Genomic DNA, 15,500 nt, shown 5'->3' with positions numbered 1-15,500 from the left:
AGGCTAACGTGCTTAAGCAACATAATATAGTGGTTAAAGAGCATGGACTCAGGAGCCTGACTATGTGGGTTCACATCTGGCTCTATCTTATTCACTATTAGCTTGTGCACGCTGTTAAACTTCTATGGCATAGTTTTCATATCTGTAAAAAATAATAATAATTGTACTTATCGCACAAGTTTGTTGTTGGGGATTCTATGAGTTAATAATACATGTAAAGTACCTAGAACAAGGTCTAACATACAGTAAATGTTAATTATTGCTGCTTGGTTGTCATTGTAGTTGTCATCATCATCATTCTACAAACTGGTCTCCTTATTTCAATTACTTATTAAGTAAAATTATTTATTTATTCAGTACACAAATGCTGATAATACAAACGTAAACAGGACAAAAATTTATGGTGAAATTCCATTGTTTCAATGGGGAAGACAAATACATAAAACTTAGATAAATGTTATAAACAGAACTATCAGTCATCATAGTAGTTCACAAATTCTGTCCCCTCATACAAAACTGGGTGAACAATCTTCCTCATACCACTATTAAATGCAAACTCCTCTTACTGAAATTGTCATAAATGGCCCCAACCTATATTTTCACGCTTATCATTCTTATTCCCCTACCCCATGTTTTCAACAAACTGAACCTTCTCCATGTTCAAAATACTATGAAGTTTCTAGCTTTTGTACTCTGAAGATATTGTTCATGTAATTGAGAACACTGTCCTCTCATATCTCCTTAAGAAAAATCAATGACAACATTCAAAACGTTTCTAAAATAACACTGCTTTCATTTAGCATTTCCTACTGCCTCACAGGAAACTTCTGCCAAATTTCCACAAGGACTTTATTTTCTTCTCACTGGACCAATCTCGCTCTGACTCACGTGTATATTTATTTTAACCATTCAGCCTAACCTAAGCTAGCAGTACTCAATTTCAGAAACCACTACCACTTCACATTTCTTTTAAAAAAATTCAGCTGTGTTTACATATGACAATTAAGGTTTGAAAAAAAATAGGCCTACACAACAATTTATTCAGTAAAAACGTTATTGAGTGATTGATTTTACCACACAGAATCATAATAGGTAACTATCCTCTAAGCAGAGTCACCTAATAATTCATCAATTAAGAATAAATTATTATTGGGGACTTCCTCGGTGGTCCAGTGGTTAAGAATCTGCCTTCCAATGCAGAGGATGCAGGTTGGATCCCTGGTTGGGGAACTAAGATCCCACATGCCCCAGGGCAGCTAAGCCCAGGCGATGCAACTACTGAGCCCATGCCCTCTAGAGCCCACGTGCCGCAACTAAAATCCAACACAGCCAAATAAATAAATATTTTAAAAAAGAATAAATTATTATTATGCCCGTTATTTTTTTATCACAAAAACTTTCCAGTCTACTGGTTACCTGGAAGACTTAGTACAAAGTAATTCCTTACCTATTAGTGGTTGAACCTAAAGCTTTTTAGTGCCCACGTGATTCCCACATTTACTTCATGATGAAGTAAACAAAACAAAAAACTGAATAAAAACACTTCATAATTTAAACAAGGTAACACTAATATTTATCCAGAAACCGTAAACATGAACCAGGCTCTCACTATCTTCTAAAGCCATGCTTCCAATATGGTATCTACTTGCCACATGTGGCTATTTAACTTACTTAACTGTGGTCTAGTCTAGAACTTCACAATAAATCAATAAAAATTTACATTTGAATGTACTCCTCTCACTTTTCCTCTAATGTAACTATGAGACAAAGTTTATTTAACAATAATCAGCCCCAAGAAAATAAACAAAGAGCTGAAGACCAAATAATTTATCATAATGAAGGAACAAAACTACCACTGAGAAAAGCAAAAACAAAAAATAAGTGTTGGCAAGGATGTGGAGAAACTGGAAACCCTGTTGGTAGAAATGTAAAATGGTACAGCTGCTATGGAAAATAGTATAGCGGCTCCTCAAAAAATTAAACACAGAATCACCATGTGATCAGCAATTCCACTTCTGGATATATACCCAAAAGAGCTGAAAGCAGAGGCTTGAAGAGTTATTGTATACCCACCCATGTTCACAGCAGCTTTATTCATTCGCAACAGCTAGAATGTGGAAGCAACCCAAGTCTCCATCAACAAATAAATGAATAAGCAAAATGTGGCATGTACATATAACAGAATATTCCACTTATAAGAGGAATCTAGAGTAGTCAAATTACTAAAAGCACAAAGTAGAATAGTGGCTGCCAGGGGCTTGAGGGGGGAGTTGGGGGGAGGGGGAGTTACTGCTTACTGGTTGCAGAGTTTCCGTTCTGCAAGATGAAAAGAGTTTTGCAGATGGATGGTGGTGATGGGTGCACAGCAATATAAATGTATTTAATGCCTCTGAACTGCACATTTTAAAATGGTTTAAACAGTAGATCTTATGTATATTCTACCACTTTAAAAATCAGGAGTGATAACTACTACAGACAGAGAGAAACCTAGGGCCCTTGTCATTATCACTATCATTAAAGAACTGAAACAAGCTCACACAGAGAAGTTTAAGCAGTTGGAGAGCTGCCCCAAACTGTTTATATACTACATTCTGTCTATACACTGTTTACTTTTTCTTCATCCATTCCCCCACTTAATTGAAATGCTACAACTGAGATTATTTTTTCAGTTTAAAAATAGGGAATAGCAGGGGCTTCCCCGGTGGCACAGTGGTTAAGAATCCGCCTGCCAATGCAGGAGACACGGGTTCGAGCCCTGGTCCGGGAAGATCCCACATGCCGCGGAGCAACTAAGCTCGTGTGCCACAACTGAGCCCGCGTGCCACAACTACTGAAGCCTGCACGCCTAGAGCCTGTGCTCCGCAATAAGAGAAGCCACGGCAATGAGAAGCCCACACAAGGGAGAGTAGCCCCCGCTCGCCACAACTAGAGAAAGCCTGCACACAGCAACAAAGACCCAACGCAGCCAAAAATAAATAAATAAAATGAATAAATTTATTTTAAAAAAATAGGGAATAGCAGAAACAAACCAAACAAAACAAAATCACTTGCTTTTAAAATACAACTGTTATGTCACAAAGTATTTGGTACAACAGTACTGTAAAAGTACTTTGTACTACTACTACCTCAGACAATAAGATAACTGATATACGATTAACATATGAAAGTCAATAGTCTTTATAAACAGACAATAAAAGAAGATACAAGAATAGTGAACCCCCTTTTAAAGTAACAAGAAAAGGCTTCCCTGGTGGCACAGTAGTTAAGAATCCACCTGCCAATGCAGGGGACACGGGTTCGAGACCTGATCCGGGAAGATCCCAGATGCCACAGAGCAGCTAAGCCCATGTGCCACAACTACTGAGTCTGAACCCTAGAGCCCATGAGCCACAACTACTGAGCCCACGTGCCACAACTACTGAAGCCCATGAGCCTAGAGCCCATACTCCGCAACGAGAAGCCACCACAATGAGAAGCCCACGCACCGCAACAAAGAGTAGCCCCAGCTCACCACAACCAGAGAAAAGCCCGCGTGCAGCAACAAAGACCCAACTCAGCCAAAAATAAAATAAATAAAATAAACAAATAATAAAAGAACAAGAAAGAAATTAACAAAGGAAAGATGGTGGCAACAGAGTAGTTTCTCAATCTCTCTGAATCCCCATATAAAAACAGACAATTTAGGAAAACCAAAAATCCATGGAATAACATTTTACAACAAAACCAAGTGTCAAAGTATTTCCATCAACCCCAAAATACAAACAGAGTGGAACAAAGAACTACAAGATCTGCATGGTAACAGCATTTGTGAGGGGAGAAGGAAACCACAAGAAAACCACAAAATCACCAACGGTATCCACTGCAAAGCACTAAGTGCTAATTTGAGGACAGCAGCTGAAACAAGAAAGGGTTTTGCAATGGCCAATACCAGATAAATGCAAGCAGCCTCCTGTAAGAAGGGCTGAAGTAGGGTCTCAATTAACCTTCCAGGTAAGGGTCCATTCTAGGACAGGGACTTACTCCAAAGAAAAAGGGTTTCTAAATACCATCCCCACTGAAAGAATATGATACAATGATAGCAAAAAAAAAAAAAAAGGTTATGAGGCACTGTGAACAATACACCACTCATGTGGTATTTCTACCAAGTATGCTTAACATAAATCTAATCAAAAGGAAATGAAAAAGACAAATCCCAGTTGAGGGACATGCTGCAAAACAACTAGTATAGAACCTTCAAAAATGTCAACATTGCGAAAGGTAGAAAAGCTTGAGGACTAAAGAGATGTAACTAAATGCGATGTTTGACACTTAACTGAATCCTGGATCAATTTCTTTTAAGGCAGCTACAAAGAACATTATTGGGACAACAGGAAATATTTGGATATGGACTATATAAAGTAGATGCTACATACACATTTATTAAATTCAATTAAACATTAATGTCCCTATTCTTCATCTATGGAAAAGGAAATTAAACTAGATAGTGTAACATAGGAAATAAGTATATTAACAAATTTTTACTATTAATGGAAAATATTTGTTACAGTCACCATAATTCTAAGATTTTAGACAGTTGGAATTCAACTCTAAACACCTAAATGAATTAAGTCTTCACATTATGTGTAATCTCAAGTTTATAAAAGATAGTAACTCTACTGAATAAAGAAATTAGTCCCTCAGCCAATTTAATTAGTCACAAAATTCCATTTCATGGGCATGGTATTTAATTGATGCAAACTGTATTAATGTTTATCTTTAATATCTAAATTCAAGCAAAATTTCAAAAAGGCTGTTCACATCTACTTGTAACTTGGCTGTTAATCCTCTTTTGACAAGGAATCTTTCCCTCCTAAGTTACAAGCTCTTTATAAATCTCTTCTCCCAAACGCTAGTCTAAGTAAGAACTTCCTGGAACAAAGCAGAGGATTCACGAGAGATTCTTTGTATTAGAATTCTTTTTAGAACACGTGAAAACTGCACCATTTGTACTAAGACCAAAAAAAGTTCAATTTGTAATACATCTGATTTATCTAACTTTTAAAGAAGTGTGATTATTAAACCTCCACGTAAAAGGCAGAAAGACTTGTGAAAAAAAGATCCACAGACTTTGGAGTCAGGCATGCCTGGTCTTAAATCCTTGCTCCATCATTTATTAACAGATATCTCCTGTTTTTGTCTGCCCATTATTTTTCTTTAGGTAACTCTTCCCTATTCCTTGTGACCTTGCTAAGATCTTCAACCACAGTAACCCAATACTCCGGACCACAAGAGTGGGTGTGTTAAACAGATAAGGCCAATCCTATGTGGACAACCCTCAGGGTCCCCAAACATTCTCAGTTCCAATGGCTTTCACTTAAGATTCTCCTTTGGTATGCCTATAATCACATCTTGTGCCCCAAAACTTGAAAGGTCTAAGATCTTACCGTACTTACAAGCTAACAATTAGCCCACCAGTTTCATGAGTGCTGGAAGAAGACACAAGACTCCTGGGTTGGACACAGAGGGCTCTATTACTCATAGCAATAGCAGTAGCCAGAGTGTCAGCATTTGCATCATTCCCCAACCCCCAATTCTGACAGGATAACCCGAAGGAGGCCAGATGACACTTGCACACAGAGGGGGTTGCATTTAAGGAGAGCAATCTTGGGCTTAGGGAACCCAATTCTGAACAGTAAGCATGCCTGCCAATTACCCCAGAAAGAGGTATTATCTCTGTATCTCCCAAGACTATATGCAACTCTGCCCTTGCTCTGGATGGTGCCTCCATTTTCCAAGGCTATTTATTATATAAAAACTTCGAAAAGATAAACAAAGGCAGTTGAAGTCTCTGCTCACAAGACGTGTACAAATGTCAGAGTCCCATGGAGAACTGTCTCCCAACAACTGATGCCAAAACAGACCAATGAAATATTCAACCACTATGATGATCTATTCTTTCTTCACAACCTTGAAGTTAACTCACTCTCTTAACTTGTTCTTGGGACCTCACTGAGTTCTTCCAGGCCCTTGCTCCAACACTTCCTCCAAATCTATATGCCCCATTCCCTAGTTTCACTTTAAACACTTTTGAAAATAACTTGTCTCCTTATCCTAATACCCAACCTGCTTAGCAATATCTCCCCTAGGATTCTGCCCTCGTCTACTTTCTCTGCTCCACTATCCAGGTGACCCGAAGTTGTAAGCACATCGGGTAGGGGGTCTCGGAGAAAGAGAACCAGGCATGGCTTTCTTGACATAAGAGAAGCCATTTCTGGCCTAAGCCATTTTGTGATCTAAGCCTGGCCGCAATGGAACAGGTCTCCATAATTATTGATCTTACAGGAAATGAGGGAAATGCAGGAACAAAGGAAAATTAACAGGGAAGAGCTAAATCAGACTGCAAGTTCGATCTGTTTAACCTTTGCTTTTTGTTGCTTTTGTTATTTTAATCATATATAATGGCCTGCCTCAGGGAACCCTGCCCCTCTGCCTGAATGTTAAACTAAAGTGCCTCTGTTCAGCTCACCGGGAGACAATCTGACCCTGCCCGCCTGTGGATGGCTGCAAGAAAGAAGAAATTAACACACTCCCTCACAGAGGCTGGCCATTCCAGGGGATATTTGCAAAACTTACAGCCTTTTTACTTTACTTCCTCATCTCCCCCTCTCTGTGCTATAAAAGAAACTGGCATCCAAACCCCATATATAATATGGTTTTACGGAGACACCAGTCTGCCACCTTCTTGGTCTGCCAACTTTCCGAATAAAGTTGTATTCCTTGCCTCAACACCTCGTCTGCGCTTCACTGGCCTGTCTTGATGCAAGTAGAGCGAGCTTGGACTTGGTAACAGAAATGCAGTCAAGAACCAATAATTCAAGACTTCCCTGGTGGCGCAGTGGTTAAGAATCTGCCTGCCAATGCAGGGGACACGGGTTCGAGCCCTGGTCAGGGAAGATCCCACATGCCGCGGAGCAACTAAGCCCGTGTACCACAACTACTGAGCCTGTGCTCTAGAGCCCACGAGCCACAACGACTGAGCCCATATGCCACAACTATGAAGCCTGTGTGCCTAGAGCCTGTGCTCTGCAACAAGAGAAGCCACCGTAATGAGAAGCCCACGCACCACAAGGAAGAGTAGCCCCTGCTCACCACAACTAGAGAAAGCCCACGTGCAGCAACAAAGGCCCAACACAGCCATAAATTAATTTTTTAAAAAAGAAACAAGTAGTTCAGCAATAAAACAGGGTCCTAGTTCCTCCTCAAGGGATATACATAACAATCTGATACCTGTCTTGAGTTCTGCAGAAATTAAGGCCCCCCACGCAAGGTGGAGGATGAAACAGATGATGTCGACCTTTTCTGACCCCTCCTGACTTTAATCAACTAAAGCTTGGACTCTCAACTTCTGCCCCAATTCTATGCTGAATTCTCCTCTGCTCAAGCCCCTTCATGAATATGCATGTACCCTTGACTTAAAACTTCCCCACTTCTGCTGTTGAAGAGATACCACTTTGGGAGAGATCCCTGGTGTTCTCCTTACTTGCTGTAAATAATAAATCTTTCCCCCTTCCCAGTCTTTGGCTTGGTTGTGTCTTTTGGCTCAACACCCACCAAGAGGCGAACCCAGTTTTCAGGTAGCGAAGTTACTCACATACACGCCACCTCTTTTCTTCCACCCCTCCCACCACCCCCCAAACAGGGCAAGACAATATTCTTCTTTGTCCATTACCATACCTTAATCTTACATATTCCTCCAGGTATTACCCTATTTCTCAGTGGGCAGGAGCTGGAAGAATTTTTAGGAGATGATGCGTGAAAGCCTAACGAGCATGGAAGAGACTATTCCTAGCCTTTCAGGAGGCTGCTAAGGAGGGCTTAAAAGAGAAAAAAATGTACTTGAAAATTAGAGGAAAGGGGGTTCTTGTTATGTAGTAACAACATTTAGCAACATTATGCCCATGGTAACATGGAAAAGAGAAAGTGTACTCAATGTGTTGTATGATTTAACAAGGAGATTTTCTAGGTAATATGTTGAAAGTGCAGTCTTTTTGCTATTTATAGTAAAAAGCAGTATAGAGATAAACTAGGAAAACCACTGACAAAAAAGGAACCAAGACCTGCTGGTTTTATAAGTTGCCAGTCTTTCCAGACAGCAAACAATGCTAAAGTAAGGACTAGCTTCCAGAAAAACATAAAATCTAGGCTACTGTCAGAAAACCACTATATGAGAGCAAAGCAAGGGTATGACTGTAAAATCCACTGTTAAGATTTAGTGAGCCTCAGAGAACCTGAAACAATGTCAGGTGTCAGGGTCAGGAAAGACAAAGAAAGAATGAGGAAATATTCCAGACTGGGAAAAACTAAGAGACAGGACAACTGACTGCAACGTGTCATCCTGGATTGGATTCTGAACCAGAACTAAAAAAGTCTCCCTCTTTTAGTTAGTATGGAGGACATTAGTGGGTGGAATTCAAATAGGATCTATAGATCTAATAGTTCTGCAACAATGTTAATTTACTGCCTTTGATCATTGTACTGTAATCATGTAGGAAATTTCCCCTTTTATTAAAACTACACATTAAAGGACTTAGGCTAACAGGGCATTATAATTTACTGTCTCAAGTTCAGAAAAAAGATTATACATAGAAAAGTGAGCGAAAGAGGGCAAAGGCGGGAGAGGAAGGGAGGACATGATAAAGCTAACAGGATGAAATGCTAACATCTTGGGAGTCTGGGTGAATGGTGCAGAGAAATAATGTGTAGTATTTTTGCAACTTTTCCCACAAGTCTAAAATTACTGCAAAATCAAAAGTTTAAAAAAAAAAAAAGATGTTAATCCTTCTGGCTGGCTGCCCAACACCCCAGGATGAAGGATAAAACTAGCATTACTTATAAAACTATTCATGAAATGACAACTTTTTTTTTAATTGGGGTATAGTTGTTTTACAGTGTTGTGTTAGTTTCTACTGTACAGCAAAGTGTAGTTCCCTGTGCTATACAGCAGGTTTTCGTTAGTTATCTATTTTATACATATTAGTGTATATATGTCAATCCCAACCTCCCAGTTCATCCCACCCACCCCCTTTCCCCCTGCGGTGTCCATACGTTTGTTCTCTACTTCTGTGGAAATGACCTTCTTAATTAAATAGTCTCATCTCCTGTCACTCTTCGGCCCCACCACACACTCCAAACATTCTAAATTACTGTTCCTGCAAAGCCCTGCCCTCTCCCCCCTCTTAACTCTTTGCACACATAGAAGCTTAAAGCTTTAACCTGAGTGGAAGATTTCCAAAGGGAAGTACAAAAAGGGTGTGTGTGTGTGCGTGTGTGTGTGTGTGTGTGTGTGTGTGTGTGTGTGTAAAGGGTGACTCTCAAACTGAAAACTTAAAAAAAAACCAAAAATACAGAGAAGTAATGACAGCTCTGTGATTGAGTTTTATTCCTCCAAGGACCAAAGAAGTAGCCCAGTTCTCTTCGAAGAGATGAACAGTCCTAAACAAAAGGGAAGTCCAGTCAATTCCCTGAGGTTCACAAAACACTAACCAAAAAGCCTATCTCCCCCAACCTCCCAAAGCACCCTAACAGTATTTATACTAGCAATAACTCCTTCATTTGTTGCCAGTTATTAATAACATAATGGAACCAAGGGCAAGTAAGGGGGTGGAGTACAGGATGGGAGATAAATCCCTCTAATTGTAGTAGGGGACAGCTGGATTTCTGTCATACCTATTTGGAACTGAGTAAATTTCCATAAGATACACTGCCACTAATGTTAATGTGGCTGTAATGTATTGTAAGTCTAGTCTAGCATAATACTGTACTACTGATACAATATAAGTTAACATTGATGAGTGGGAAGAGCATAAAGTGAGGATCAAATGAACTGGTACAGATTATCTCAATGCAAAAAATAAGCACTGATTTCTAAATGATGACCTCCAACATAGCCTTTAGAGAAAATATCCTTTCTGAAGCTCGCAGCCTCGCAAAACAATGGCATGTCTCCAAGTCTGATATGCATCTCCATTTCCTAACTTTTGCCCACATCTCACTCTATGGCAGTGCTTCTGTAAACACAAAAACACTAGGCTTAAAAAAAAAAATTCTATTTTACAATGAGCATTAATTGACATTAATAGTCTTAGAAGATATTCTTCTTAAATAGTAATGATCATGATCCAAACTATTTCATGATTGAATTAAGACCCTCCTATAATATGCATAGCTTTTCATTCATTTCAAACATGTACTTTGATTCTTTTAAAAATATATAAGCCAATTTTTAGAGAAACTGTCTCTAATTCAAAGGTATATCTCACCATTAGCTTTTCCTCTCTCCTTGCTGGCATTTCACAGTTAATATCTAACCAGTAATAATATATCTTAGGCCACACAAAAATTCTCTCAAAAGCGAAGGCTAAATATTGGGTTGGCCAAAAAGTTCGTTCTGGTTTTTGTAGCTTATGGAAATCCCGAACGAACTTTTTGGCCAGTCCAATATTTTTTAATTTTCTTATAGTTATATATAAAAAGTTAACTTATAAATTGATTTAAAAATAAGTGAGTTGGATAATACAATATTTAGTATTAAATATTCTTTATCATCACTTATTTATAACTTAATAAACATGTGACAGAATGAACACGGATAAAAGAATTCACAGGGAACATGATTCTAACATATCTTATGAACAATATCACCAAATTTTAGTTCATAATATATAGTATTTTAAATTAGTAAAATCCAAATAGATTATAAGTACTACTTGTCAAAACATTTTATAACACAATATGCATATTTTCAAGACAACCCTATTAGATGTTAAAGTCTTAAAAGAGGTAAGGAGGGATGAAGAGAAAGACAGTCTGTAACACCCTATCTTTACAGCTACGTCATCACTTAACATCATACCATAATAAAAAAGTCCCTCCCCGAATATTCCTAAGGCAAGCAAACAAGTCTAACAATAATAATAAATTTATAGTATGTTTATCTCACAGCCTTTATAGATTATCAGAAAATCTTAATTATTAGAAAATAAAATGCACAAACTGATTTTAAGTCTGACAACAAAATCAAGTTGTACTAAACTTATACGTGCTAAAAGTAAAATTCAAATAGTATTTATATACTAATGAAAATACCAACAGCTAGAATTTAAAGTTAAACAAGTTTGACTAACTTAATACATTGTTTTTTAATACAGTATTCAACGACTGCAAAAACTCATAAAATGAAAACTTTAATTCATTCCTAGAAGGAAAAAAAGATTAATAAATAAATAGTCACCAGTACCGTATTTATTAAATACTGTACTACATTTAATAATTGTCCATTAAAAATAACATGACAGGGACTTCCCTGGTGGTCCAGCGGATAGGACTCCGCGCTCCCAATGCAGGGGACACGGGTTTGATCCCTGGTCAGGGAACTAAGATCCCACATCCCACATGCCACACGGCGCGGGCAATAAATAAATAAATTAATTAATTAAAAATAACATGACAGGGCATAGATTAAGATAAATATGGTCATACAGCAAATACTTCTTTAAACAGATAATCCTCATGAAATGGCAGAATATAAGAACATCATTGGTATGACTTCCCTTTTCACAATTTATAATAAGCCCTACCTAAGACTTCCTCAATCATGATTAAAAAGTTTAAATAGAATCTCACAATGCTTGTTACAAAAACTGCTAATTAAACCAAATCTGCCATTTTTCCATGAGCAACACAAGCAACAATAAACAGCAAAATCAAACCCTACTATTGTCACTATCACAAAACCACCTCGTTAAAGAACTCAAAATGAATATGTGTACTTGTTGCCTAAGATCTACCAAAAATATATAAACCTAACAAATGTTCGGAAGGAGAATATAAAGTTATAATTATTATTCACTAATAATTGGAAAATTAATCTCAAAACAAAAAATTTAAGCTTTCAAAATGTTTACCTTGAAAAAAGAAACAAATTCTAACCAAATTCCTAAGTATTTACAAACATGAAAATGTTAAGTGATTTAGTTTTTCACACAATCTGTAGAAATATCTTCCAAACTAGTTTATACCAACTGTTTAAAAGTAATATTCTTTCCTAATTGAAGAAGTCCTCTGTATCTTCACTTTGTTGAAAACAATCCATAGCAGTATCCTTTTCTTATGTGGGCAATATGTCCTATGAATGACTCTACAGTACTTATCATTAGTTCACTAAAAATTACTCATATCCTTTACAATAAGTAAAAATGTAAGCAGAAAACAGGTAAGTCAGAAGAAGACAGATTAGTATTAGGCAAGCTTTTAGTGTTTTAATTAAAAGACAGAATATTCTCAAACAAATGGTATGACATTTGGTCATTAAAAAAAAAAATAATCCATTAGTACCACTGGGGAAAAAATAACAGTCAAGAATATATAGAACTTCAAAATTGTTCTATATTATAAAGGGAAAAGGCTGATGAGATTTTTACTTACATGTGAAATAATCAGTTAATAATATCTAGCAACAAACCATTATTGCTAAAGTTACCCAAAGATTTCAAAAGATGACCAGAGTAACACATGCAAGAAATCCCTCACATGCCTTCAATAAAGTTTTCAATATTTCAATTTTTCAGTTGAAATGGGTACAACCATATTCACAAATATGGCGTATTATTTTAAACCTACTCTTTGACTTAATACTCTGTATTAGCCAAAATTTTTCAGTATTTCAATGTTTTCATTCAGCTATCAAGAAACTTAATTTTATCTAAAAACGGGAAAAAAATCTATTAAGTAGATGTGCTACATATTTAGCAACAACAAATCCACTTACTTTTTTCTCTTTCTCATGATGTTTATCCTGAGAGTGAGAGGAAGAATCACTTAAACTTTGATCATATGACCTATTACATCCCCGTTTGCTCTTTTTCTAAAAAAGAAAATATGTATACATATAGGTATATGTATATAAAATTTGAAATCTTTTGTTAGGTTTAAACCAATTCAAGTGTGAAGTACTATAAAATGTCTACTGAAGGAAAAAAAAAGTCTATTTCAAACTATATACTCCAGACACCATCCATATATTATATATTGCATTATAAAGGAAAATCTAACCCTAAATCTAAGATTAATGCCATGTTTTTGTACGTTTATTAAAAAGTGTGAAAACAGACTATACTTTCAAACAAGCAGTAGCTTATTTGTCATTTTATTACAAAACCACCTCATTAAAGAGATCAACTACAGTTTTCAACATCTGGTTTAAAAAACTGAAGATGTTTCAACCAAAAATAGAGAATGCCATATTGAAAAAGGATGCCAAGACTAGAAGAAAAGAAAAGAAAATATCTGAAGAGTTACTTTATGCCACTAGGAAAAGCAAGAAGCCTTTTAATCTCATACGTTCAGTATTAAGGCATACGATTTTCTAAAAATTTGTCTCTGCAGTTCATATAGAAAAAAAAAAAATGAAAGGAAATGTCAGCATTAGACCCATGCATTTTTCAAAGCATTACTAAAACTATTACACATTTCTATTTAAAATACTTACACAGATTCATAATAAAGTATGACAGAGTTACTGGAGGTGTTAAAATTTGGTGGTACCATAACTAATTAAACTAGATAAAAGTGACTATAAAAGATGATCAAATTCCATGCAAACATAGATCTTATACAATCTTATTAAATTATTAAACAGACTTTTTCCCCCAACCACCAAATGGGATAACAGCATATTAATAAGTAACAATGAAAAAATTCTATTTACACAAAGGTCAAAATCCACTTTCATTATTTCTATATTTTATCTATATCATCTCTGATTTAGAAAATGAACATTCCAATGTGGTTTTAAAGCAAATTTTCAATTTTACTATCTCAAGATTTCTCTTAGAACACTTCAATGTTCTTTGACAGTCATTAAAATAAATCAAAGTCTTCAATATTAAACAATATATATGTACAATCTTAAATATTTTATATGCACAAACCAGAATACTGGAGTCATGATTTGCTCATTTCTTAAGAAAGGGGCCCCTAATGATATTATTTATTTTTAAAAAAGAAAGAAATAGTCCTATTCACAGGGGAGAGGTAACAATAAAAAATAACAATGAGACACTAAAGAAAAACAAAGAAGCCTTATATTTTCAGTATACAAATCTGATACCACTAAAGACTGAGAAATAGACAATGGGGCATTAAGGAAATATTGATCTGTCAAAGGAACATGGACACAAAATACATAATGGTTAATCAAATAATACTAACTCATCCATGCTACTATGTGACAGTAAAGAGTGATCAAATCTAAAATATTTCCAAAGTTGTATTTAAATATATTTTTCTCAAGATCTTTAACCAAGAAGTTACAAAAGAGCCTTGTTTCAGGTTTACTATCTCCAAGTAAATAAAAATGAAAATAAATAATAAAATGGGTAATAGTAATAAAGCAAAAAGATGAGAAACAAGTGATAATCACAAAATACATAATCAAACATCAAAAATTAAATTAACTGAAAACGGTGGTAAATTACAAAGAGTTCTTTACACATTTGTATTTTCTACTAAATGTATACCAACATTTACTATTAACTATTAATATATATTCTAAAGTAGAATATTCACCTTCATAAATGAACCCAAGCAAAGCAAAATCTTTTAAAATTACTAGAGCTTTTAATTCCCAACAAAGAACACGCTAAGCAAACTTAATCTGAAGCATAAGCAACCAAAAAAGTAATGGCTATTATGCCTTTTCTATAAAAGACTCAACTCTATTGTCAAAACTAATTATTATCATTTTAAAATTAAATTCAAGACAAACTCTTACCAGCTTACTGAAATGGTATTTACAGTAGCCACAGTATTGAACGTTATCTGCACCATTACCTTCTTCTTCACAAAGTAGTCCTGCAAACTGAGCACTGAAAAAGAAAGCCAAGTATATCAACAAAATTTCAAACCATGGTGTGTGTATATATATCTCTATATATTATATATATAGATATATATAAAACTTAAAATTCACTTCCAAGCATGTAGGGTTTATAAGAAAACCTTACATCTCCTAAGAGAAAAAGGGAAAATAAAAGGCTTTACTCTAGCTGAGACCAAGAACATTTCATCCCATCCTATGACTGATATATTTTTAAAGTTATATACATGGTTTAAAATAAACTTTTTATCCATCTCTAACAAGAATGAAGATTTATTCACGTTTTATGTCACCAAGCAGACATTAAATTTCTTTTAAGATATCTCCACACCCCAAACTTAACACTTCATTTTACTTTTTCAATCTCTATCACAGGTACAACTGGAAAGGCCAGGCGTCTAAAGGGCTGACATGACATATGATGCAGATTACATACTGTTAGAAGGAAAATACTTCAAGTCATACCATAGTACAGTAGGTAAGAGAAACGTAAACTGTGTTTTTCTAGTTAAAAACAATGGAAGAAATGGAACTGAAACCTAAAGCTATGATATTCATATTTTTAAAAAACACGAAGTGCTAAAGT

General features: G+C 35.9%; 1 protein-coding gene across 7 annotated transcripts in view; it reads right to left on the bottom strand.

Moving 5' to 3' along the window:
• Positions 1-15,500, bottom strand: part of MLLT10 (MLLT10 histone lysine methyltransferase DOT1L cofactor) — a 249,207-nt gene that overhangs the window by 125,133 nt on the left and 108,574 nt on the right. For 6 of the 7 annotated variants that reach the window (XM_060161293.1, XM_060161275.1, XM_060161303.1 and 3 more), the window contains 2 exons: positions 14,810-14,903; positions 12,806-12,901 (listed from right to left, as the gene is read on the bottom strand). In XM_060161293.1, coding sequence (XP_060017276.1) covers positions 12,806-12,901; positions 14,810-14,903 — 190 coding nt within the window. The remainder of the gene's footprint in view (positions 1-12,805; positions 12,902-14,809; positions 14,904-15,500) is intronic. The other variant, XM_060161316.1, reaches the window with a different exon arrangement.

The sequence above is a fragment of the Lagenorhynchus albirostris genome, chromosome 1 (assembly GCF_949774975.1).
Source record: "Lagenorhynchus albirostris chromosome 1, mLagAlb1.1, whole genome shotgun sequence".
NCBI classification, from domain to species: Eukaryota; Metazoa; Chordata; class Mammalia; order Artiodactyla; family Delphinidae; genus Lagenorhynchus; species Lagenorhynchus albirostris.
This window is presented reverse-complemented; position numbering and strand designations above follow the sequence as displayed.